The 26,073-nt window shown below is 58.3% G+C and overlaps 1 protein-coding gene across 1 annotated transcript; it reads left to right on the top strand.

The window, feature by feature from the left end:
• The first annotated feature begins 289 nt into the window (after nt 1-289).
• On the top strand, nt 290-22,192 carry GFRA2 (GDNF family receptor alpha 2). The gene is made up of 9 exons (XM_035562799.1): nt 290-329; nt 4,768-5,082; nt 8,674-8,757; nt 12,500-12,848; nt 20,333-20,442; nt 20,539-20,679; nt 20,776-20,951; nt 21,847-21,900; nt 22,064-22,192. The coding sequence occupies exons 1-9, from the start codon at nt 290-292 to the stop codon at nt 22,190-22,192; spliced, it is 1,398 nt and encodes a 465-aa protein (XP_035418692.1).
• Nucleotides 22,193-26,073: the final 3,881 nt, after the last annotated feature.

Genomic DNA, 26,073 nt, shown 5'->3' with positions numbered 1-26,073 from the left:
TGCGCGGTGCCCCCCGAGCGCGGAGCGGGCCGGGGGTGCGGGGGGGCTCCGAGCTCCGAGCCCCGCTGCCGGGCGGAGCGCCCCCACACCCCCCCACCTCGCCTTTCTTCGCAGAGCTGTGCGGATTTGGGATCTACCTGCTCGTCTGGGGGCTTTGCTTCCTTCCCCGATCCTTTTTTCCCCCCTTTTTTTCCCTCCTTTTTTTCCTTTTTTTTTTTTTTCCTTTTTTCTTTTTTTTTTTTTTTTCCTTTTTTCCACCGCCCGTGGAGGAGCTCGTGGATTTACTAACATGATCTTGGCAAACGCCTTCTGCATCGTCCTCTTCGTAGGTGAGTGGCAGCCAGCCCTGCCCTGCCCTGCCCTGCCCTGGCCTGCCCTGCCCGCGGGCTGCGGGCGCTGCGCATCCGCTGGCTCTTCGTCCGGATCAGGAGGGGGATGAGGCGAGACACCGCACGGCGGGATTTCCACTAGGGCCAGGAGATTCTGCCTATGCTCTACCCAAGCTTAAAGCAGGGGGGTAAACCCCGGCCAACCCCTTGGAAGCCCCCCAGGGGCACCGACGGCGGGGACGTGGCTCTGGCCAAGGCACCGCGCAGGATCCGCGGCCGGCGTGTGGCAGCAGAGCCCCCGCACGATCCCGGTCCCCTCTCGCCTTGGCAGCACCGTGAGGATTTGCGTTTCGGAGGATTTGCCCACCCCGAGCCCCCCAGCGCCCTTCGTGCCCCCCGTTCCCGCAGGCGCCTTTGAGCTCGGCGTGGAGCAGCGGGCTCGGAAAGTTGAGCTAATCGCGTGTGCGTGTGCTCGGGGAATCGCCGTCCCCGCTGTTGCAATCCGTGCGCCTTGCTTTCGATCATGTGTGAGTTATTTAGGAGCTCTGGTGGCTGCCAGGAAGAACGCTTCGCATTTCTAGGGCAGCCTCCTGCAGCGATGGGGAAGGTGCAGCTGGAAAGGGATGGGAAGGGGAGAAGTCAGAGGTTGTATTGGTCACGGGGTGTAAAAGAAGCAGATGAGCAGGGTCCCGTTTTCCCCCCGGGAAGCCAGCGAGCTGCCCTGCTGTGTGTAGGGCTGCGGCTCGTGTGCTGTGTTCCAGCCGTGGCTACGGCAGCGCCTGCACCCCGCTGGCTCTGCGTGCGAGCGATCCCGAAAGCTCTGCAGCAGCCTGGAAAAACTCCGCCGAGCTCGCCTCGGCTGCGAGGCCGAGGAGAAGGGACGGGGAGCTGCAGAGGGCTGGCACACGAACCTCCCGAAAGGGCACCCACGGCGGAGGACCCACCCTGTGCAGGGTGCTCAGCACCTTCCGGGGATGCTCAGCGCCCTGGGTGAAGGGGGGGGGCAGGTGCTCATCCCCTCTGCTGCTCCCCGATGTAATCCTGCTGGCTGGGGGGGGGGGGATGCTGTGCCGTGGTGGAGAGGGGTCTGCGTGCTGCCCCCACGCTGGTGTGGATGCGGGTCTGGGCGGCGGGGGGCTGAGCCAAAATTTGGGGTGTCCTTCCCTGTGACCTGCTGGGGACTGTCAGGGTCCGGGCGCAAAGCTGAGCCAGAGGGAGCGAGGTCTGGGGGCACGATGGGGGCTGCCGGGGGGGCAGCCCCATTTGTAGGCACGGCTGAGTCGCTGGTGGAGGTCTCACGAGGGGGCTTCAGGAGGGCAGGGACCGCCGGGATGCTCCACCTGAGGCATCCAAGCCGCGGTCTGTCCTCCTCGCAGGGCTGGCAGCCCAAAAGCCAGACCCCCAGCCCCTTCCCCGTGCCCCTGGGGCTTCCTGGGTGCGTGGCGGGGCCGGGCAGGGAGGAAGCCCAGCTCTTGGTTTAACTCTTAACATCTGGGCTTTTCTTTCTGGAGAGACAAAAAAATATATATATATATCCCTCTCGGCTGGGATAACGCAATTGCTACCACGACAGCAAGGCTGGGAGGCTGCGTGCTCCTCAGCAATTCTTTTTTTTTTGTTGTTGTTTTTAGTCAAGTTGCGAGGATAAATATTTCCCTCTGCCTGTGGCCAAAGGTCTCTGGCACGACCAGTAAGAGGAAAAAAAGCATTACAGCTAAAAGGGAACGGTGGCTACGGAGCCTGATGCTGCCTCGTTCCCTGGCTGGCGGAGGTTTGTGCCTCTGCCTGCGAATCCGTGCTGTGCTCTGACCCCCCCGAGCCGGCCGAGGATTACGCTGAAATTCCCTGCGGGTGTTTTATTGATATGAGTTTAGCCAGTGGTTTGTCCGTGACGTGATTCGGTTTGAGTAGGACGAAGGCTCAGCCTGCCCCACCTTGCACCCCTGCAGGGTTTTGGGGGGCTTTGCCCGGCCCGGCCGTGCCGTGGGGCAGGAGGGGAGGGGGGTCCCAGAAATAACACCTTGATTCCAGCCTGTCCGGCCGGGGCTGAGCGTGTGGCTGGCTTTGGGGCAAAGATCCGGGCTGCTTCGCCCTTCCTCCGGAGCAGGACAGCTCTGTGCCCTGCTCCGCGGTGCTGCTGGCATCCACAGCTCGGACGTGGTGGTGCTGGGTGGATTTACTGCTGGCCTTCCCACCCCGGCACCACGCTGCCCAGGGTGCTGGGCCCCTCGGGAGGATGCTCCAGGAGCTCCAGAGCTTTTTGCATCGGAGCAAAGCTGTCTCCCTTCCCCGCACCCTCCCGGCACCTGTGGACCCTGCCCGGGAGGCGCACGGAGGCGGCGAGGAGAGGGGAGCGCGGCCGGAGGAGAGGCTCGGGACCTGCAGCGAGGCTTCGTGGAGGCAGGAGCACGAATTGGAGCCGAGCTCTGGGCTTGGGGCTGGAGCCAGAGGGATGTGCAGCCGGGATGAACGAGGAGAGACGGCGTGGTGCCGAGCTGTGGGATGGCTCTGCCTGTCTGGCAGCCGAGCGCCCTGCAGGAGCAGCTTGTCCCAGCTCGCTGGGAGGCTCAAGGCTGTGGTTTCCCGACGTGCGAGGATGCAGAGCCGGCCCCTTTCTTCTCGCAGCGCCACAACTTCACCCGTCTCGTGGCGAAGAGCTTGCATTTCGGCCCTGGGGAGCGTTTGGGGATGCCAGCTTCGCCCCCGCCGTGCACGGACCCTGCCTGCTTCCCCTGTGGAATATAATCCCGAGAGGCCGAGGAGAGCCGTGGCCAGGGAAACCTGCCACCCCACCTTGGATCTAACACGGACAGAGGGGCCCTGTGGCTGCTCCTGCTCACCTGGACGCCCTCCAGACCTCTCCAAACACACCGATGGTCTTTTGGGGCCACCAGCTGAAGCCCAGGAGGACGCGGTCCCAGCCCCGCATTGCTCTGTCCCTCCTGCAGAGCCGCCCGAGCCCCCGGTGTCCCCTCTCGTGCGGTGGCAGGGGACGAGCCCTGCTTGCGTGGAGCTCCCTGCGTGGCCCCGTGGGCGGGGGGACACGGGTGGCCCTTGTCACATGCCTGTAGGTGTCACTGTCCCCACGCCGTACCCGGACGAGTGGCCACGGAGAGGGAAAGGGGCTTGGAGCTGGAGGCTGACATTTGCTGCTCCAGGAGCTGCTCCCCGTGGCACCACGGGCAGTGACACCCACGGCTCGTGGCGGGGGCGTTGCACGCAGTGGGGTGTCCCTGTGCATCACCCCCTGGAGTGGCCGAGAATGCCCCCCACGTCCCACCGTGCCCGTCTTTGCTTGCTCCAGGGCTTTCCCTGCCTGCAATTGCAGGCTTGAAGATGGGGGCCCAGGAGTGGCAGGGGCTCTGCTGTCCCCTCCCTGTCCCCATCGCTCGGCTGGGGACTGTTGCAGCCTGTCCCCCTTCCCCATGCGCCCACAAAGGGACACCCGCCTTGCCTGGGGTTCTGCTTAGCCAGAATTTTTTTGGAAAGCAAAAAGCGAGCAAGCGATGGGAATAACGGGAGAGCTCAGGGAGTGCCTGGCAGGACGGGGAGAGCTCGGGGCCGACGGCCAAGGCAGGGCCCGCGGCGAGGGCAGCAGCTGGAGCACGGCCTCCTGGAGGGGTGCAGCACAGAGGCAGGCAGGAGGCCGTGCTGGGGGGAGAGCTCGCGCCGAGCTGTGCTGCTCTGCAGCCCTGCCGAGCCCGGGAGCTCAAAACCCATGAGTCAGACGCCCTGATAATCCCATGGCCGGGCTGAAAATGCTGAGCCCCAACCTAAAAAAAAACCAACAAGCCAGCAATGCGCATGGGGAGTTTGGGTTGGCTTGCTCTGGAGGTGTCGTGTGCGGAGGCTCGTCTCCGCGGGCACCAGGGCTGGAAACACGCCGTGTTTGTCCGTTTGCTTTTTGCTTTTCATGAGGAATGGAGGGGCCGGTGTCCCCCTGCGTCACAGCCCCCTGGCGAGGCTGCAGCTGAGGGCAGGGGCTGGGAGCGGAGGAAGGATGCGATCCCTCTCCGGGCTGCTGCGGGGTTTTGGGGGGTGCTGCATGGTTTCGGAGGGTGCAACTGAGGACACATCCAGGCAGGCCGGGCCTGGGAGCAGAGGAAGGATGTGATCCCTCTCTGGGGTGCTGCGGGGTTTTGGAGGGTGCAGGAGAGCAGTGGGGAGGTGCAGGGGAGCGGTGCAGGGGTGCAGGGGAGCGGTGCAGAGTCTGCTCGCATCTCTCTGTGGATTTCGGGGCTGGCATCCCCCCTGAACCAACCCCAACCCTTTTCCCTGCACCCACCCGCACCCCATCTGCACCCCGCTGCAGGGCACCTGGCTGGGGGCTGAAGTTCGGCGTCTCGGGGCGGGTGCGCACGGGGCAAGGACTTCTCCCCACCAACACCCCCTCACCTCTTCTCTGCCCTCCTCTCTCCTCCCGCCTCCCCTGGGCCAGATGAGACCCTCCGCTCGCTGGCCGCCCCCCCGTCCCCCCCAGGGCAGGACCCGCAGGGCTGGCGGGCGCCCGTGGACTGCGTGCGAGCCAACGAGCTGTGCGCGGCCGAGCCCAGCTGCAGCTCGCGGTACCGCACGCTGCGGCAGTGCCTGGCGGGGCGCGACAGGAACACCATGCTGGCCAACAAGGAGTGCCAGGCGGCGCTGGAGGTGCTGCAGGAGAGCCCCCTCTACGACTGCCGCTGCAAGCGGGGCATGAAGAAGGAGCTGCAGTGCCTTCAGATCTACTGGAGTATACACCTCGGGCTGACCGAAGGTACGGGGTTGGGTGCTGCGGGGTGGCGGTGGGGTTGGGGGTGATGGGGCGCGGGGGTCCCGGACCTATTCGGGGTCTGGGGGGTCTGGGGGTTGCTGCTTTCTCCAGCAGAATGGGGCTGGGGGTTGCGCAGGGGTTGGTGCCCCCCTTGGTCGGAGGATGGTGGTGTGGGATGGGATGGGGGCGGTGTGCCCACGGTGGGCTTGGGGCAAGGGGGAAATGGGTTTGGGGGCTGTGCTGGCAGCCACAGCTGACTGCTACCACGTGGTGGGGAGGGAGCTGAGCGTGGGCGCAGGGCTCCTCTCCTGCCACTGCCTCCCTCCTGGTCCCGAATCGTGTCCCCCAAAGGCTGCGGGGTTGTTGCCCACGTGTGAGCAGGGTTTGCAGGCTGTACCCACCCCGTTCCCCCCTGCAAGAGGCTGGGGTGCGGGGGAGCCTTGGAAGCAAGCCCCACAGCCTCGTCTGCCACGAACGCTGGAGGAAACGGGGGCTTTTTCCTGTGGTTTTGGGCAAGCCCCAAGTCTCCTCTTCCCATCTGAAAGGCAAAGTGCTCTGAGGTCTGCGGACAAAGAGGGTAGGAGGGAGTTTCTTGAGAGCATCCGGCATTTCCCCTTCTGTCTGCCCTTTCCAGGGGCACCAGGACTGGCACCAAGGTCTTTGCAGCATCTCAGGGGCTGTGGGGATCCCCTTGGGGTGCAGAGGTCCTCGCTGCCCCCCAGACCCCCCCCCAGTCCTTGCTCCGGGAGGGCTGGCAGCAGGGCGGGCTCGCTGGGATCGCGCCACGCAGGAGTGATGCTCCAGAGGCTGCCGTAACTGCAGCCTGGTGGAGGAGTAAATCAGAGGCTGGAGCAGCGCAGGTAATTGAAATTGGATTTGGCCAGGCCGGGGCTGGGTTGTGCATCGAAGGCAGGATTAGCTGCTGCCTGCGGGGGCTCCTCCTCGGCCCCTCGCCCCTCTGCGAGGCCACCACAGGGGCTGGGGCTGCCCCATCACCCGGCTGGCTCCTGGCCCAGGGCTCAGAGGGGCTGGGAACTGGTTGGAGAGGGAGAAACTGGTGGGGAGGGGCTCGCCTGGGGCTGGGGCTGCTGCTCACGGGGTTTGCTCGGCTCTCCGGCCACCCCCGCGCAGCTTTGCCAGGCTGGGGACGGGCAGAGCCAGCACCAGTTTGACAGCACAGATCCCTCTAATGGGCTTACGGCCGGCTCTGCACATGGAAGCTCTTAAATCCAGCTCCAGCCTGTGCAAAAATCTTGCTCCAGAGCCGCCGGGTCGCGGCACAGCCCATGCAAGGGCATGCACCCGGCTGGGCAGTGGCAGCTTGTGCGCAAGCACCTGCAGCACAGCGTGTGGTGGCAGCTTGGCCCCATTTCCACCGGGAATCTGGGCGTGGAAAAACTCCTGGTCCTCTGCTGTTTGATTGTCCTGGCTTATATCCACCTCCTCAAGAGGAGTGCAGGGGATGGGGGCACATTTTACAGCCCACGGAGGAGAATCTCTCCCTGGCAGAGGGCAGAGCATCCCCCCTGGCAGACCCCACAACCATTCCCGCAGTGGGCACGGGGCTCTGCCCACCCCCGGGAGCTGGGATTGAAGGCAGAGGAGAGGCTGGTGATGCTGGGAGCCTTCGGTGGCAGGGATGAGGAGTGCTTGCACCCCAGCACGCAGCCCCCTGCGGCGAGCCCTGCTGGAGTTGCCTTCAAATCTGGGTCAGCTCAGGGATGAGCGAGCCCCCAAACCCGCCCAGAGCAGGAATTAGTGCTTAATTGTTCTCTACCCCTCATTAGCAGCCTTCCTTCAGCGGTTTCAGAGGGCTTTGCAGACATGAATGGAGGGAGCTTTAGTGCTTGATGGGTACTCCAGGACCTGTGCTTTGATTCGTGGGGGAAAAACAGGAGATTTTACCAGGTCTAGAGACTCTGGGGAGATGCAGCAGCTCGTAGCTTAAAGATGCAGAAACCAGCGAGTGGGAGAGCCACGAGGAGCCCGGGGTAGGCCCCGACCTCGTGCCTTTAGCAAGGATGCTGTGCCCCGGCCGCCTCCATCCAGCCCCTGGGCTGCGGGAGCGAGGCAGTCTTGCCATTAAGGAGGGCTGCTTTCACTCCAGCCTCGTTCCTGGAGGTTAATTGCATCTCAGCGAGCTCAAGAAAAGTCCGCTGCCCTTTTAATGCTCGGTAATTTTCCTAGCAAGCAGCAGGGTTCAGCTAGTATTTAATTATTTATTGCATTGGCAAAGCAATATACCGTGAGGTTACAGTGTTTCCTAAATGCACTTTAATAAAGGTGCTATTTGTCACTGGAGCATTAGGAAACCCAGCAAAACGGGAGGACACGCTGCCCGGAGCCTGGTTCCTCCGGGACCATCATCATCATCAGTCCCTGGTGGGGGCTCTTGCCCCCCCGTAGCATCATGCAGCATCCCCCTGAGCACGACAGGGCTGGAAACCCACGGCCACAGCCCCAGCTGGGGTCTCCCCATCTCCCCTCCCGGCTCTGCCCTCCCCAAAATTCCCCAGGGACAGCGCTGAGGGGCTGCAGGGCTGGGTTCGTGCCCTCCCCCATCGCTCCCGACCCCATCACGAGCTTGTTTTCCAGCACGTCAAGTGGCTCCTTAATAATCCCTAAATATCCTTAAAATTAATGGGCTAAATGCTGCTGCCTTGGGCTAATGGTGGCCGGGAGAGCTGCAGCCGTGGGGCACAGCGGGGTTACCCCCAGCGAGGGCACCAGGGTGCAGGATCCGGCCCGAGGGCTGCCAGGCACAATGGAAATCGATGCTCCAGGCTGGTGCTCAGCCTCTGACCGGGGCTTTCCAGGTCCGGCCACTGATTTATTTTTATATATATATTAAATATATAGTCTGTGTTGTTTTTTTTTTAATCTTGCGGCTCATGGGGTTTGAGGAGAGCATTTCCTCCCCCGAGAGCTGCGGTTCTCCTGAAATCAAATTTCTCTGGAGTTACACGAAGGGCACGCAGCAAAAGCACGTGGGCTTGTGCTTAGGGCAGGGGGGGAGAAGCGGCTGGGCTGGGGATTCCCCTGGCAGGTGAGGAAGGAGGAATTTAGGGTGGGTAGGTTGGTGCTGAAACGATTTGCTTCTCCGGCCAGCTCTGCGTCCCCCCACCCCACGACAACCATCCCATTTCTCCAAAGCGCACCAGAGGCAGAGCGGAGCGGAAGACATTTTTTACAGCCTTCTTTTTTAAGGAAATGCTTTTTTCGTTAACAAACAAACAACAAAAAATCCGGCCTTGAGTCCAGACCCTTAAAGCTCCGGCGTGCAGCTGGCCGGGGCTGTGCGGCCGTGCCGGCGGGACGTTGACCTTGTGCGTGTGAATTCGCTGAACCGTGGGGCTCAGCCCGAGCTCAGGCCAAACCCAGCTGGGGCAAGGAGCCGAGCTCATGGCAGCCAGCAAAAATCACCCAGAGCATGGCCCAAGCGGGCTCCTCCTGCCCCGCAGGGCTGTGCTTGGGGTGCTTCTTGCTTTGCCCTTCTCCAGCTGGAGGTGGCCGTGCCCGGTGCGGCCGCGCTCGCTCACTGCGCTCTTTTAATTTGCTTCCTCTTCCCCTTCTCTTTCCTCCCTCCCACTCCAGGAGAAGAATTTTATGAAGCTTCCCCCTACGAGCCGGTCACCTCTCGTCTCTCTGATATATTCAGACTCGCTTCAATTTTCTCAGGTAATAAAAGCAACATGCTTCCGCCGGTTTGGTTGCTCCTGCCCGGGAATACAAACCTGCAACCCAGCTCCCTGCCGGTGAAACCCTGCAGCTCCCTCCCCTGCAGCTCACTCCAGCACTCCCCCAGCCCACCTTTGGCCTGCCCAAAATCCCCCTGCCTGAAATTTCCCTGCCCGAAATCTCCCTGCCCACTTCTCCTCCATCTCCTCAGAGCTGGTGCTTGGGCATCGTCCGGTGCTGCCCCTGCCCGGAGCACCGACAGCGTCCTCCTGCTGGGCTCTAAATTCCCCCCAGGCTGTGATTTACGTTTTTTTACCTTCTGGACTCCAGCCATGGGTGAATAATAAGTAGAGAAGGTGGGCTTTGGGATTTGTAAGTCACTTGTTTGTCTTGCCACATCCACTGGGGTTGTGGCATGAGATGGGGGAGGCTTGGACGGGGCGCAGAGCCTCCCGCTGCCCGTGGGTCCTGCATGAAAAGCCCTTTGTGTCCTGGGAGCCGAGGGATGCCCTGTCTGTGGCCTCGGAGGCTGGGAAGCCGGGGGGGGGGACCCTGTTTGTCCCTCCCTGGGGTTGCTGGCCTGGAGCTGAGCCCTGGGATGCTGCTCGGAGGAGGAGCAGAGCCCTTGGGAGCACCTCTCCGCCCTACGCCCTCCTCTCCAAACCCAAACCCCACCACCATGGTCCATTAGGAACTTTTTTTTTGCCATCTATTTCCATGACAACCCTCAGCTCTGCCACCACCCCTCTTCTGAATTAGGTCAGCGATGCCTTGGCTTCTTTCTCCTCTTAACCCTTTCCCCGAGAGCCACCCAGGGGTTTCGGGGAGCCTTGCGCCCCCCCGGCACCCCTCACCGTGCGCCCAGCTCATGGGTGCACCTCGGGGAGCCCCTCGCTGCCGTCACCCGCCGGGTTTTGGCTCCTGGAGCCCCTCTCCGAGGCTCCCCGCGGGGAGCTCAGCGCCGGTTCGGGATGCCGATGCCACCCCCCTCCCATCTCCCGTGTGCCTTTTTGGATTGCATTATCGTCAAGGAAATATTTCAGCCGCTGGAAAGTCGGAAAAGCGGAGTTTCTGGAGCGGGGGATTAAACGCTCACGGCTTGATTTATTCAGAAATGCAAGGCGAGAGGGGAAGGAAGCCTCTCCGGCTTTTCGGGAAAGGGGGAACCGGGGGCTACGCTCCGCAGATGTGCCGTGGCCACCGGGGTGGCCTCGCTGCTGCTTCCAGCCCCTCTCCATCCCCCTCGTGTGGGGCTGGGGGTGCGGAGAGCCCCCCGGGACCCCCAGCCCTGACCCGCAGCCCAAGTGGCTGAAGCAAATGAGCTGTTGCTGTTGTTTCTGGATAACAAGGCTGAGCCGGCGCGCTGTTAATTGCCTGTGGGGATAACGCAGGGATTACGTTACCTTGCGAGGAGGAAGGGAGGGAGGGAGGGAGGCGATGCTCGCAGCTGGGCTCTGGTTTCTCGCGCCCCAGCTGGGAGCACAAGGGGAGCAGGGGGCTGGGGGCAGAGCCCCCTGAGCTGCACGGGGCAGAGCAGAGCGTCCCGGTGAGGATGGATGGTGCAAAACAAGAGCCTTGCCCAGTGCCCTGCAGGAACAGAAGCCGTGGTGAAAGAGGCAGGCGTGGGCAAGAAGGAATTGGGGGAACTGGAGCAGCGAGATCAAGAGGCTCGCCCAGCACCAGGGTTTGCAGCAGCTCCCCTCCAGGCTCGGCCCCTTGCTTGGGAAGCATGGGGCCAGCACCCAAGAATTGGTGGGCACCGGGTGGCCAGGCTCAGCCCGTGCTGCCTTCCTCATTGCCCTCCTCCTCCTCTGCCCCCAGCCCCGTCCTGTTCCGATCGGGCAGGGAGAGCCGGTGGCACCGCGTCTCCCGCTGCTCCCGAAGCTCCTTGGCCCCCGTCTCCTGCCCGCCTCATGAAATTTTCATGCCTGTGCTTTATTAATGAGCTCCCCAGGAACCCTGCGCTCTCAAGCATCGGCTCTATTAAAATGCATCCAGGTCCCTGCAGGTCCGGGGCAGGGCAGGCACGGTGCTCGGGAGGATTAGGCAGTAAGCCGGCACTTTGCACAGATCCCACGCTCGTGCTGGAGAGCTGCCGGCTGTGAAGGCTCCCTGCATCCCCCTGCGGAGCCAAGGGCTGCTTTGGACCAGCAGAAAGGAGAACTGTGCTCCTCCTTCCTCTTCAAACACTTCATCCCCTCCTGCTCCTCTGGCATCAGCCCTTGGCTGGAGGGACCCCGTGGCACCGCCAGGCTAGGGGGGCTCCTGCAGCCAAATTCCTGCCCCGTCCCCTCTTTGGGGTTGCACAGGAGGGCGCAAAGCTCCTCTTTGCTCCTTTCTCCCCCTCTCACAGCTTTATTCCCATCACCCTCCATAAAACATCTCTCTCAGCTCCGGCGACCTCCTTGCCTCTTGCACCATTTCTCGAGGCAGATGTGCTTATAAATCAAATATCACGAGAAGCACTCACTTTAGGTGTGTTGTATCAAACCCCCCATCTCAGGGGGCATTAACCCCACCGGTGATGTGTTTGACGACACGCTCAGAGCAGCTTTCCCCAGGGATGCTGGCGGGTGGGCTTGGGGGCTGGCAGCACCCCTTCTGCACAGAGGGTGGGAGCCGGGGGGGGTTGCACGGGACAAAACTGGGGAGAAATCAGGTTTTGTCTTCTAATTAGGACCTATTAACGCAGGTGTTGCTGCTTGCAGGAGCTCCAGGCTGGGGTGCTCATGCCAAGCTGGATAAAACTGCAGGAAAATGAGCCCAAGTTGGGTCCTGGGCTGCAAATGGTGCCCCCAAAACTCTCCTCACCTGGGGAGCCAGATCCTGCATGCCCTGGGTTGCAGCAGGGCCATGGGCATCACTGCACTCAAAGAGGCAAAGCGAGGAAGGGGAACCATGCTCCCCAAGGCAGCTGATTGCCATTTGCTAATTACCAGGGCCTTACAAACACGCCCGGTAGGAAACCCTCCTCAGTGCTGTCATTTGTCTTTGCCAGTAGAAGCCAGGAGACAATGGAAGAATCCACGAAATTGGCTGGGCTGCGAAGGAGAGGAAATTAGGGAAGAAATTGCTGGTGCAGTCAGGTGACTTTTAAAATAGCACCTGGCCTGCCAAGGGCAATTCATCATTTTGACAAAAACAAAGCAAAAAAATAGAAAAAAATCAGCGTTTGTTCCCACTTGGTGGTTTGGCTCTGTCCATCCTCTCCCTGGCTGCTTTATTTGCTGACACCTGGGATTCCCGGGGTGGATGCAGGACACGGCTGGTGCCTAGCTCTGTCCCCATCGTCCCTGCCAGGGCGGGACTTGGCCCTTTTGGGGTCATGGCTGGGGGTGGCCTGGCTTTTGGGAGCCCCAGGAGGGGATACAGGGGCTGGCTGGGCCCCGTGAAGCTCATCAGATTATTCTGCTGGAGCAGGCTGGATAATTAATAATTATTCTTCGAATAATTGACTGGAGGAAAAAAAATGTAAATTCATGGCATGAATTATGCACTGAAGATAGTTTAACCAGGTCCCCGTGTGTGCTTGGTGTGCGTGACCTCCTTCCTTGTTGGAAGAAGGCTTCCAGATCGTGCGGGGGGTGAAAGGATGGGGGGACCGTGGCAGTACATCCCCTCCCCACCTCCAGCACAGCAGGGACACGGCGGTGCCAGCCCCTTCCTGGTGGCACCTTGGGGCTCGAGGACGTGTCCCCAGGGACCAGGCTCACCTCTTCCCCTTCTCTCGCTCTCGGGGCAGGAATGGACCCGGCCACCAACTCCAAAAGCAACCACTGCCTGGACGCGGCCAAAGCCTGCAACCTGAACGACAACTGCAAGCGCCTGCGCTCGGGCTACATCTCCACTTGCAGCAAGGAGATCTCGGCCACCGAGCACTGCAGCCGGCGGAAATGCCACAAAGCCCTGCGCCAGTTCTTCGACCGCGTGCCCAGCGAGTACACCTACCGCCTCCTCTTCTGCTCCTGCAAGGACCAGGCTTGCGCCGAGCGCCGGCGGCAGACCATCGTCCCCTCCTGCTCCTACGAGGACAAGCACAAGCCCAACTGCCTGGAGCTGCGCAACGTGTGCCGGGCCGACCACCTCTGCCGGTAAGGGATCCGCGACGGCTTCTGCACGGTGCTGGAGGGGGATTTTGCACGGGGGCCGTGGCTGGTTTTGCATTGCTTTCTTGTTGCACGGCTCCTTTCCATCTTTGTGGGTTGCCCCGAGGCTTTTGCATCCTCCCAGCTGTGTGTGTTCACTGGCTGGGTGTCCTCCATTAGCCCAGCTTTTTTTTTTTTTTTTTTGTCGTGTAAAATGGGGAGGGTTAAGGGTTTCTGGCCACTTGTGGCGAGGTTGGTGTGCTGGGAGGGGGCCCAGAGTCTGCCCCCCCCCCCCCCCCTTGTTGCGGGGTGAGCCCACGGGTTTGTGCAGGGCTGTGTATGGTTTGTGAGCTTTGGGGGCTCTCCATCTCCCCGAGGCGTGGGGAGGACAAACGTTCATCTTGAGGCTCTGTGACACTGGGGACCCCCACACCCAACAAAATCCCTCGGTGTGCTTTCAGCATCCACAGCGAAACTCCGTCACGGCGAAACGCGCTCTTCTCCCGGTGCTGAAGCGAAGTCGGGGGAGATCAGGCTTTTTCTCCATTATGAAACTCATTATTCATAGGGCAAAAAACCTCCTGTCACCCTCCAGGGTCCGGATCAGCCTCGTAAAGAATAAGTTTGCTACGAGGAGGACGGTCTTGTTGCCATCACGGTGATGGAGGTTCCCACAGCCCAGTGGCAAAATAAATAACGGCGCTTTGGGTCCTCCCCCGGCTGCGAGCAACTGCGTTTGAAGTGTGGGAATGTGGCTTTTTATCAAAAAGTAATACAATACGCCAATGTCTATGAATAAAAGATATCAGGGCTGCACTGAGCCGCAGCCAAATTAATGGCAGCACCTCTCTGTCAGCAGGAGAGGCTTGCTCAGGCGTTAAATGCTGTGGATGTGCCCAGCTAGTGGCGGGGGAACAACCCGTTTTGGGGGTTTGGGGCTGTTTGCTCTATGGGGGAAATGCATTTTCTGGCAGTAAATGATGCTGCCCGGCTAGGGAGAGGTGCCCCAAACCCTGATTTATTCCTGGATCCAGCTTTGAGCATCGGTGTGCAGAGATTTTTGCCTTAATCTTGGCTGTTTTCTCCCGACAATGGGACCTGGCAAAGGCTGTACATGGTACGCACTGGCCTGTGCTGCAGGAAGGTCCCATCCTGTCCCTTCTGCTCGGGGCGGGGGGGGGGGCTCCCCAAACCTCACACTCCCATCACAAGCAGCTGCATTAACCACGCTGCAGCACGGGGGTGTAAGAAGGGTTAAGAGCCTGCGGCGGGGAGCCTGGGGATGCTGACACGCTCCAGCAGCTCGCTTGACCTCCTCGGTTTTGCAGCTGCGAAAGTGTTTAAAAGCGGTGACCTATCCGGGGTGAGCAGTGCCTGCACCTGAGCTGAGCTCCCTCCCCGGAGGCCAGCAGGAAAACAAAACAAACAAAAAGTTTTTTTTTTTTTGCTGTATTGATGCTGCTTTGCAAGTGAGAGAGGGTCTGGCTTTTTCATCCCAGGTATTTGGGATGGGAACAGCTCTGGCAGAGGCTGGGTGCGCTGTGTGTTCCCAGCAAGCAGGCGTGCATGCACGGGATGTGCTTTATTGCCCCGCTGCTGGTTTGGGGTCTCCTCCATCCTTCCCCCTCCGTCTCTGTGCTTCTTCCCCTCGGTGTTCAGCCTGATCCAAGCTGAGTCCCAGCACCGCGTCCTGGGGCTGGTTTTGCAGGTGGGGAGTGGTCTGTGGGACTGATGCTGGGGGCCTCCGCTCTCCTCTGCCTGTAGAAATAACGAAGGATTGGCGAGAGGATAGCTGCCAGGGTCATCACCGGGTGCTGGGATCATGTCTAAGCAGTGTGCTGGCTTTGTCCTGCTTCCCACAGCATCCGCCCCTGGCTTGCACCCACCTAGAAGCAACTGGGCATGAAACCCTCTGCACCTTTGCACCCCTGCCCGTGGGCACATGCAGCTTTCAGTCCCTTGTGGGATAAGGAAATATGCCTGCACTTATCAGATCAGGATCACAGACTGATGCTCATCCTTATTAGAGCATGGGACTGGCAAGGGCAGCGAACTCAGGAGCAGACCGGCTGCTGCTCCACCAGTGATGGGAGATGAGATAACACTCCTGCATGGGCTCAGACCCTAATTAGGCCTCCCAGCTGAATGCCTAATGAAGGGTGAAGCCCTCAGTACGGGGATGTGCCTTTATGGGGACATTTCCTCTGCACTTTGCAGTGATCAGCACCAAGCTGGGTGCCTGGGGATGCTCAGAGCAGGAGCACCTGCGAGGCCACCGAACCCCTCCGTGAGGTTCCCAGTCCCCAAACCCAGCTCCAGCCATGAGGGCAGGGTGCAATCAAGTCCAGATGGCTGCAATTTGTGCAGCTTTTTGTGCGGGGAGCTCTTCCTGGCACAGCGGAGGAGCCTGACAAACTCCCTGAGCTTTGTGCCTGATTGCAACGGACAGGTTTTAGCTCCCAGAATATAAAAACCTTTTGCAAAACACTAACCTCAGCTAAGGGGAAAGGGAAGGAGAGGGGAAAAAAAAGAGCTGATTTCAGCAGCTGCAGTTTGCTGTATTTTTCATCTTGCATCAGCAAGTCGGGAACACAAATAATCTGGTCTTATATGCTTCACTGATGCTGGTGCTGAAGAATTTCCCAGCCTCCACTGGCTCTTGCTCCTCAGCATCCAAAGGCAGGGTGGCTGTTCATTTTCCTGACTTTCCTCTAGTTTTCGGTGTATTTCAGGCAGTGTTTGTGGTGGTGGGGAGGGATGGATCTTGCCTGGCTCCTAGCAGGACCCCTGTGTCCGTGTGTGTGTGTTGGTGAGGTTCATTTTGGTAAAACTGGGCAGAAATAGCCTCATTTTGGCTGTGGTTGTGAATCCAATTCCTGAGCCGTGCCCAGGGGAGGGGTCCATCACTGCTCCATCACTGATGACCCAAGGGGGAGACTTGGCTCCGTATCAATTAAACACCAAAACACGGGAGCAAAATGCTTTCTTTTAAGCCCGCGTCCTCGCCTTCACGCCCTTTGCTGAGCACAAAGTGCCATCTGTAATGGATGTCGCCTTGATAAACAGCGGCGCGCAGCTCAACTTTCTCATTATGCCACGTAATGAGAGCAGCTTGGAAGCGTGGCTCAGCTGTCCGTGGTCGGGGAGGAGCAGGAGGAGGAGGGAAAAATGCTCCTGGATTTAGCAGCAGCTCCGGGAGAGGCAGAGGGGAGCGGTGCTAGCATCTCAAGGGGGAACAGGGCATGGTCAGCGGGGTCCCCAATGTGGGTGCCTGCATCAGGGTTGCAATTACCTGCAAAAACCTCTGAATTGGACCTAAAATATCAAATCTGTGAGGGCTGGGGGCTTTGGCTTCCCACCGAAGGAAGGAATGGGGAGGAGAGAGGATGTAAGTGGGGTGCCTCTCCCGGGGGACCCCGTGGGCACCCATGTGCAGAGGCAGCCGGGAGCGATCTCAGCTCCGTGGCCACCTTGCTCAAGGCTGCCCACACTCTTAACACAATAATAAGTCAATTCGCACTGAATAATTAAATAGAGAGCCTTCATAAGTATTGACTTAATGTGACAGCAAGTCTATACTGACTCAGGGTTTGCTTATGTAAACACAATCTCCTGTTCGGCTTAGTTAGCAGTTCAATGAAATAGAACAGTCCTTCAATTAAAATCAAATGATGCGTGTGTTTAATTCTTCCCTTCCCTTACCGGGTAATGATAGGGTTTGAGCATAGGCAAGAGGATAAAAAAAATCATTCAACCGCTCTTACCCGTGATGAATCAATATGCAGTGTCCTAAAATACATCTGGTAACTAAACTTATTAACTAACAACTTCCAACCTAGCCCCTGGTCTCTGCCCTCGTTTCCTTTTTCTCAAGCTAGCTTGGCTCTTCTTACTCTGTAATTTTGGGGTTCTCCTTTGTTTTGTTCTCCTTTGGTTTGTTCTTTTTGCCTCTTTCCTGCTGTCCCCATCTCCCTGGGCAGCTTTGGGCTGGTTATGAGCACCGGTGCTCATCCTCCAAAGACGTGATTTTCACTAAATCAGGTATAAAGCCAAGTTGGCCGATAACTTTTCCTGGATAAAACAAGTATTTCCACCCATCCTTTTTTCCCCTGTGAACTATTTCCTAGCTTTTGTAGAGGGTCATCCAGAGCAGTGGAGTCCTGCTCTGGCTTCTCTTTTGTTCCCTTAGCCGATGCCATCCCCACGCCTCGCTGCGTTACCTGGCCATGCCGCCCTTGCTGTCGGATGCTCAGTTTTTATTTCTGCATCCCCTGGCTCCAAATGCATCCATCTCCAGCAGGACAAGCGACCGGGAGGAGGGCACCCAGTGGGTCCCGGGAGCTTTTTATGTCTTGCTGGGCTTTGTGTGTTGTCACAGCTCCTTGAACATCCACCGAGCTGTGGGGAGGGGGGGCAGGCATTTTTTCTATGCCGCCTCTCCGCGCTGATGTCTATTAAAGCCATTTTTCCTTGGTCCCTGTAAATTGCCTGTGAAAAACATGTCTTGAGTAATCTCTGCAGCTCGGACATTTTCTGCATGAAATATTCGAGAGCCTGATGCTGTTCGCTTTGATGGGTAGAGAATTATTACCAGCGCCGGGCTCGGACTTCTTATAGGCATGTGGTGATGGGAACAATTAGCACCCAATTAGGCACCTCGCATCTGTTCCGGGGATTTTTCTGCTCAAAAATCGCAATGTACCAACAAGTGGAGGAAAAAAAAAATCTGAAATTCTCTGCTGTGCAGGTAACTTTTAATGTTGGAGAGAAGGTGTCACGTTGGCAAGCTGCTGAGGCCTTCCTGCGTGGTACCAAGGCAGGAGATGAGTTATCTGGGATGGGTGCCCAGAAGGAAACCCCACTGGGGTTGGACCTGGTGCTTAGGGACATGTGGTTGACGTTGGTAGCAGGGTGATGGTTGGACCAGACGATCTTGGAGGGCTTCTCCAACCTTCATGATTCTATGACCTCGCAGAGGGGCTGGCAAGCACCTAAAATGAAAAATGCAAGTCCTGCCATGGAAGGGTTGGCTTTGAAGGATGTATATCATTAGAGGGTTGTCCTGGAGGCCCTTCAGGAAAGCAGACATGGACGAGGTCATGCTCGGTGTCTTCCTTTTTTCCCCATCACTGACCCCAGCTGCCAGCCCCGCTCGCTCCTGCCCAGCTCTTGCGTATCGAGGCAGGGACTGGCTGAGCCCACCTGCACCTCGAGCCGCGAGCCAGCAGTTTGGCACAAACTCCTCCTGTCTCTGCTCAGATGGACTTGGCTCCATCTCCTTTTTGCCCGGGCACTTAAAAGCAGAAATCTGAGAAGCCGTGGGCTGGTTCCAGTAAGGTTTATTCCTGGCAGTTCGAGCCTCATCCACCGACTGCGAACTCATTGTATACAACGGAAAGAGTGACATCTGGCTTGGATATTCTGGAAAGATTACCAGCTGGCTTGTCATGTATTATGAAAAGAATAACATTTGCCTTAGAGGATGCTACAAGCCAGGAGCAGGGCCCCCGGGAGCAGCGTGACAAATTTTCATGGCACTCGGTGATGAACTTGCCACAGTTCTATAAGAGAACTGACGTGCCTTCGCCTCTGATTTGGGCAGAGGGAAATGCTGTCGGAAACTTTATCTCCCGCGGAGCGAGGGAGGGAGTCCAAAATACCTCCCTGCGGTGGGAACCACGAGCAAGGAGCAGAGCTGGGGCTTTGCTGCTGTGTGATGCCCACCCAGGCTCTCCCCTCTGGGCCCCAGACCCCAAGGTTTCCCCACACAAGCGAGCAGACATCCCTGGCTGCGTGTCTTGGTAAAAAGGGTGCCAGCTGCCTTACTGCTGATTTTTAGCATTCCCCACGTCTAGCGAGCGGTGCCCAGGAGTCCCATCTTCTCGTCACGAGTGCTCCAATAACCCAGATGAAGAGGCCGACCTTGCCCTGGAAATTTGTGGTCTGTTGGGAGGCGCTAAGTGGGTCAGACAGCTGGTGGAAGCGGGGAAATAATCCAACTGGCACCGCCAGCCGCCGGTTGATGGGCAAAAGCTGCGCGCAAGCCGGCCGTGGGAAGCAGCAGAAGGGATGCTATGGGGTGATGCTGGGGTGTGAAGGGTGGGGGAGTTCCCAAAAAGAGACTCAGCTGCTCCATGAGAGATGGATGCATCGGTGGTTTGGAAAAAGCCCCAGTCACGGGTGGCTGGAAACAGCAGAAGTCTCCAGGAAAAAGGCTGTGCTGCACCAAGCGCTGCGCTCCGGCATGGAGCAGCCGGTGCCCTGGAGCAGCCCCAAGCAGCTGGGCTTTGTTCCCTCCTCTGTCCTTCCCCCGGTACGTAACACGTGAAGCTGCAGCAGGCTTCTGGCCACGTGCTGGTGAGCAGGATCTGTCCCCTTCCCTGGCACTGGCTGCGATTAGGCGGTGCCTGCGCCCTTTTCCCTTTAGTGCGCTCAAGAGCGGTTGTGATGAAAAGTGCTGGATAAATGTAAGGTATTGCTGCAGATCCCTTCTACCTCATTCAATCACTGCTTCATTTGTTCCTCCATTTAATTTGATCAAAAACCTCCTGAAAACAAATCATTCCTATTTAAAAAACAACAGTTTCTAGCCTTTATTTTCATCAGTTCTCGTGGCTTTAGGCAGGTACTGCTGGATGATTCAATCACCGGTTGGACAAAGATGACATTTAATTAAGAAGGAAGGAAAAGGAAGCTAAAGAAAATAATGTATGCTTTCTTCTTTCTATATGACGCGTGAGAAAAAGAGCTGAGGAGGTTTTCTGTTGTGAAATGCAAGGTCTCATCCACAGTGTCAGCAGCTTGGCCGCTTCGCAGCGACTGCTCCTTGTGATTGAGATCCAGCCCGGGCCACAGTTCAGCCTCGTGTCTATCCATCTAATGACCGAGTCAATTTGGAAAACTGCCCTCCATCCGTCTGTCTGCCCAGTCCATCTGTCCATCCCCTTCTACATCCTTCACATTTCTTGATCCTTCCACTGCGGTGACTTGGTTTGTCCCAAGGAAAGGGACATGAGACTGTCCCAGCCCCTGGGCTCTCTGCAAGGCTCCCGTTTGTTTTTTTTCCCATCTCAGCCACAAAAGAAAAACATACAAACCCCAACCTCCGGCATTTTAATTGCACTCTGAGCTTTAACGTTTCGAGGGGAAGATAAAAACAAGCAGTCAAATTTTACAGTCGTGTAACGATGCCGGGAGCGGCGCGGCCAGATGAGGTGGGGAAGTTTTACGGGGTGGCAGCGGTGGGGTGGGGACTGGGGAGCAGCAGGGACAGGGGTGGGGGTCCCTGGGGTGGGGGGTACCTGCCTGGGGGTGGGCGCCTGCTGGGGTCACGCTGCAGCTCCGGAGCCTCCAGCTCTCACTGAGCTCTCCTCTATATCCTGTTCATCCTCTTTCGTTTCCTTTGTTTTTTACAAATTTCGCTGCTGAGTCGCTCGGTACCGGCAGCGGAGGTGAAATCCCGTCCCTCTCCCTCCTGTTTCTGCCCCCAGGTCCCGGCTGGCTGATTTCCATGCTAATTGCCAAGCCTCCTTCCAGTCCCTGACGAGCTGCCCCGGGGACAACTACCAGGCGTGCCTGGGCTCCTACGCAGGGCTCATCGGTGAGTGCTCGGACAGGAAATGGCGAGGAGGGCTCTCTCCATCCACAGCCCATCCTCAGCCCCTCATCTCTCCTCCTCTTCCTCTCCCGGGCGCAGGCTTCGACATGACGCCCAACTATGTGGACGCCAGCACCACCAGCATCACAATCTCGCCCTGGTGCTCCTGCAAAGGCAGCGGCAACCTGGAGGAAGAGTGTGAGAAGTTCCTCAGGGACTTCACGGAGAACCCCTGCCTCCGTAAGGCACTCCCCCATCGCCCTCCTTCCCCTGCCCATCACGGCCAGCACCCCATTCGCACGGCCCCCACGTAAATGTCTTCTCCTGCCCACCCAGGAAACGCCATCCAGGCCTTCGGCAACGGCACCGACGTGAACCTCACCCCCAAGAAGCCCTTGCTCCCCATCACCGTGCTGCCCAAGACGGAGAAAACCCCGTCCCTGCCCGATGAGATCAACTACAGCAACACCATGTACGACACGAGCGTCATCACCACCTGCACCTCCATCCAGGTAGGAGCCCAGCCCGGTCCCTGCTGCAAACTGGGGGTGCTGGTGCAGTGCTGGGCTGCTCTGGACCTCCAAAAAACCCTTCTGCAATTGGCACAGCTCAGTGCGAGCCACGAGCGCACGGCTTGGCTTGCATGGGCTGTTGGTACCCAGGTGCCTGGCAGGATCTGGCCCCCCTGGTCCTGCTCCAAGTGGTTCTGCAGCACAGGCGGTGCTGTGCCCGCTGAGCACCCTTTGCACGGCTGCAGCCAGCACTGTGCCAGCGGTGGGTGCGCGCAGCCGGGGGAGCATCGCCTCTGCCCGCAGCACGTGCGGGCAGCAATGTCACCCTTGGGCAGCCTCTAATTAGATCCGGCACGCTCGAGTAATTACCTCTTCTGTCTTCTAGTTACCGGCCCATGAGACAATCAGCGGCTCCATTTCACGCTGGAGCACAGGGACCCGGCACTGCCCCCCCTGGGGCAGCACCCCCCTCTCTGCCGGGTGGGACCGGGGGTCCTGGTTCAGGGAAGGGAGGACTTGCATCCTGCTCCATGCTCAGCACCCGTCCCGAGCCCCACTTCTGCCCCGGGCTTGTTCAGGGTGCAAACAAGCGATTGCATTCCATGTGGTTTTGGGAAACTGGGAAAATGAGTTTTCTCATGTTTTGCTGGGCTTGTGGCTGGGTGCCTTGCTCTGGGGATGGGGGCACCGATTCCTGTGGGTTTCACAGTGGTGCTGAGCAGGGTCATTTGCAGGGGGAATGAACCTGGAACTCAGATGGGGCTGTGTCCACGCTTGCAGCTTCAGTTTTGGTTGCAAAAACAAGGGGCCAGCAAAGACCCCAGGGAGCCCAGCCCTGGGGTTCAGCCCCGGGTGCAGGAGCCTGCCCTGAGCCTGCCTCCTTCCTCCCCTCCAGGAGCACGGACAGAAGCTAAACAAGTCCAAAGAGCAGAGCCTGTGCTACTCAGAGGTAACCTGGGGGCAGGGGAGAGCCTGGGGAGGGGGTGCTGCTGCGGGGACCTCATCCCAGGGACTGCATTTCTCACCGACCCATGGGCAAAAATAATAGGCTCCTTCCCCCCAAAAATAAACCTGAGGGTGTCGCTGACTGCCTGATCTTCCCTCGCCCGCAGACCCAGCTGACCACGGACACCATGCCAGACCAGAAGACCTTCGTGGACCCCAAGGCAGGCGGCAGCCGGCACTGGGCGGGCCGGATCCTGCCCGCCGTGCCCATCCTCCTCCTGGTGCTGGTGCTATAGAGGGACGGGGACGCTCGCCCCAGCCTCGGCCACGCCGCCGGTGCTGGCTCGGGAGCATCGGAAAGCGAAGGCTCACCTCGGGCTCCGGACTGCAACGCTCCCAAACACCGGTGATGCCACCACGGCACGGCGGTGGAAGGACCCTCGTGGCGCTGGGAAACTTTTGGTGGTTTTCTTCCCCCCGTTGTTTTTTTTTTATTTTCCTTGCCTTTTTTTTTCGTTCGTTTTACGGTGCGTTGGGTTTCTCTGCTGAAGCAGGAGCCCGATGGCTCGTGGCAAAACCCACCCGCGCCCCCCCCCCCCCCCCCCCCCCCCAAAAAAAGGGGAGCCAAAGCTGTGAACGGCACCGGGGAGGGAAAATGAGCGTCGAGCACAGCTCGGGCAAGGGCTGGCTGCAGGAGCCACCAGCCCGGGCACGCTGCAGGGACCCCGTGGGGACAAGGGACGTATCCTCATCACCCTGCTCCGGAGGACGACCGTGCTACCGGAACCTCTCCGTCTCCCTCCGGCCAGGGAACTCGCTCCAGCTCTCTACATCGTTACTGCCTTTGGTTTTTTTTTTCTTTTTCTTTTCCCGTTGTCGGTGAGAATTTTAAACCAGAAAAGAAATCAGTATCCAAGCGGTGTGAGGTTGTCCTGATGCTTTCAGTCTGTCACTTGGAGAGGGAGATTTTTTTTTTTTTGCATCTTTTTATATTCCATCCTTCGTCCTGTCGGATTTGGGTTGGGATGGGCTCCGACCCCAGCAGCGGTTGGAAACCTCTATATGTTACTCAGTTTTCTTTTATATATACATATATAGTGTATGTATATAGTGTTCGCCTATACCTACATATATGTATGTATATACATAACCATATACATCTACAGTGTGGCTTTTTTAAATTTCATTTCCCCTTTATTTTTAAAAAAAGAAATGCTCAAGTGGCAACGACTACAAATGTATTATTGTAAAGTTTATTTTTTTTAAATGATGTCTATAATGGAGGAAAAAAAAAAAAGAAATAAATCAAGAACAAAGAACCAAGCAGAAGCAAGAGCCGAGCTCGGAGGGCCGGGGGACGGCTGGTGCTGGAGCTGCGGGGTGCAGGATGGGGTCCATGTCCTGCAGAGCACCCCAAATTCTGCCCACCCTGCTGCTGCAGGAGGGACACGGGGTGGGCTGGGAGATGCGCGGCTACCAAAACGCGCGGGTTTGGGTCAGTGGAAATGTTTTGCAAGGCTGCGAACAATTCCCTGTCTGTTTTGCTCCAGGAGACAAGCAAACAAGCAAACGTTTCAAAGGAGCTGACACGTTCCCATGTGGCAGGGCCTTTTTTCTTAATGCGAAATAACTTTGGTTTTGAAAATATCATCTCCTTTCCTTTGTGTGTTGTGTTTCTTTTTTGTTTTGTTTTGTTTTTCCACAGCCACCTGACAGCACTTAAAACCCAAATGAAAGCTTGGAATTTGGGTCATACAAAACCTCGAGTTTCTCGAGTCGGACGCCCCTTCTCCCACATCACTGCTCGTGCTGGGGAGCAGAATTAGGGATTTGCAGGCAGGGGCATCTCGGGGGGGCTGGAGGGTGAAGCAGGCTGCTTGCAGGGGCTCTGGTGCCCCCCCGGGATGCTGCCGAAGGGACCGATATTCCCCTTTGCGAGGCAAAAACCCAAACCGCGTTTGATGTGCGAGTTGGCGCGGGGAAGATAAACATGTCACGTCTCTCGCAGGAGCCGCGCTGCAAAGCCAGGCTGCTCTTTAACATATCCTCTCCTCTAACAGCCAGGAAAATGACAGCTCGGAAACTGCGAGCCAGATGTGCTAAGCTGCTCGGCACCGAAAAAACATCGGCACGGCTCGGTGTGCGGGGGGGAGGGCGGCGTTTGGGGGGGCTCTGCGGCCGAGTTCGGGGTTCCTGGTGCGTGGGGTGTGCCAAAAGCCTGCTGCCAAAATCAGCCCTGGCTGGGATGTTTCTGCAGAGGGTGGAGGCAGTGCGTTTCTGTAGGAAAGGGGCTGAGCATAGATGTGGTGTGGAGTGCTCCTCTTGGCAGCGGCGTGATTTCCTCCGCTGCTTATAAAGGTCAGAGGGAAACATCTGATGCCACATCTGCCGAGCGTTTCCCTACCCTAACCCCATCTGCAATCCTGACGTTTCTATCTTCTCCTTCTTGCTCCCTCCTGACTGCCAGCAAGGCATCCATCCCGTTCCCTGCAGCTCTTTGGGTCCTCCATCCCCAGCACAGAGCTCCGGGTGTCCAGGCTATGGGTTGTCCCCCCTCTTCTGGTGGCCCCCAAGGGGACAAGAGGAGGGCAGTGCTTGGAGATGCTCCGTTTGCTGGTGCTGTGCCCTTGCTGGCAGGGTGCGAGGCACTGACGATGATGATGAATATTCGCCTGTACAAGATGAAGGCATCAGTGGTGCCGGTGAGCCCTCGCCCTGTGCCTCCGACCTCCGGCTGCTGGGAGCTGAGCTCCTCAAGGTGGAAATGCTGATGCTGGGCTGGGCACACCGAGGCTGAGATGCAAAATCCCGTCGAGTTATCCTCCCAAAGCCTCGCTAAGTCTTTTTATTTTCTGAACACAAAGCCTTTCCTGGAGGGAGGGCAGTGCCAGGAGACACCGTCTGCTTTTGAAGCAGCAGAAGGCGGAGTGGGAATTGTTCTGGAGGATGCGGCGGAGATGATGCAGCGTGCTAAGTCGCTAACTTTCCTCCTGACAGCAGCTGCAGGATGCGTAAGGGGATTTCATTTGCATGGCGTTGTTTTGGGAACCTCCGTGAGGAGCAGCGCTGAAGGCACCGGGCGGGCGCGGGGTCCCCAGCCCCTTGCAGCCAGAGCCAAGCCTCACCTCACCTGGATCCAGAGCGACCCCAGGGGCATTTTGGGGACCTTGTGCAGGCTCCTCTGGGGCCCCCAAAATTTTGTGGTCTGCGTTGCAAACCCAGCACTAAGCTGCTCTGCACCAAGCCTCGTTGATGCAAGGTGTCCAGGCAGTATGGTGCCCACAGGCAGCACGGGCAGCAGGGATGCCCTGGTGGTTTTAAGCTCGCTGCAGCTTCAGCTCAACGGGAGGAACAGAACCCAGCCTGCAAAGCCCCTGCTGAGAAGCCACCACATTTGCTCTGATCTCCCTGCAGAAAGAAGAAAAAAAAAAAAAAAAAAAGGATAAAGGATTAAGGGCTGTTCAGCTCCCTGCAAGCAAGTTCTCTAGTGTGCTGATTTGGGATTTGGACATCTGCGGGACAGCCCACTTGGATTTTGTCTCTTCTTTCACAGCAAAGGCAGCTGCAGCAGTGCTGGAAGACTTCCGACAGGAGAGGTGCTTAGAAATGGACGGGAAGGCCCCTCTGCCCCCGGTGACAACTTGATGTTCTCCTTTAGGCACAGAGAGAGCACGGTGGGGCACGGAGGTGCCACCTTCCTCCTCCCTTAATTCACAGGTTTTCACCTCGGGGCTCTCCTGACACCTCCAGCTTTCCCACAAGCAGATATTTTTGCCTCATTAACTTTTCCAAGCTGATTCACTTCACAAAGAACACCCCCTCCAGACCCCCCATTGTACTGTGTTTAATTTTAAAGGCATAAAAATAACATCTTGCACTTGCGAGGTGGCCGGGGACATGCACAGAGTGGGGTGTTTGGGTTTGGGAACCTCTCCATGCCCAAGCTCTCAGCTGCAGCATTCCCCCATGGCCGTAGGAGCGGGCACGTTTCTCTCAATTACCTCCCCGATGGCCTCGTTCCAGCAACAATTAGCAGCCTGCGAGGGACTCTGGTGTCCTGCCTTACAGCTTCCTAATATAATTACCGCAGCAAATGAGCAGCGAATTAAATCAAGGAGAAAGGCAGGGGGAGGAACCCGTTGTGTGTGCTGCCAGGGGTCAGCGCTCTGCTTGTCTC

The sequence above is a fragment of the Cygnus atratus genome, chromosome 27 (assembly GCF_013377495.2).
Source record: "Cygnus atratus isolate AKBS03 ecotype Queensland, Australia chromosome 27, CAtr_DNAZoo_HiC_assembly, whole genome shotgun sequence".
NCBI classification, from domain to species: domain Eukaryota; kingdom Metazoa; phylum Chordata; class Aves; order Anseriformes; family Anatidae; genus Cygnus; species Cygnus atratus.
This window is presented reverse-complemented; position numbering and strand designations above follow the sequence as displayed.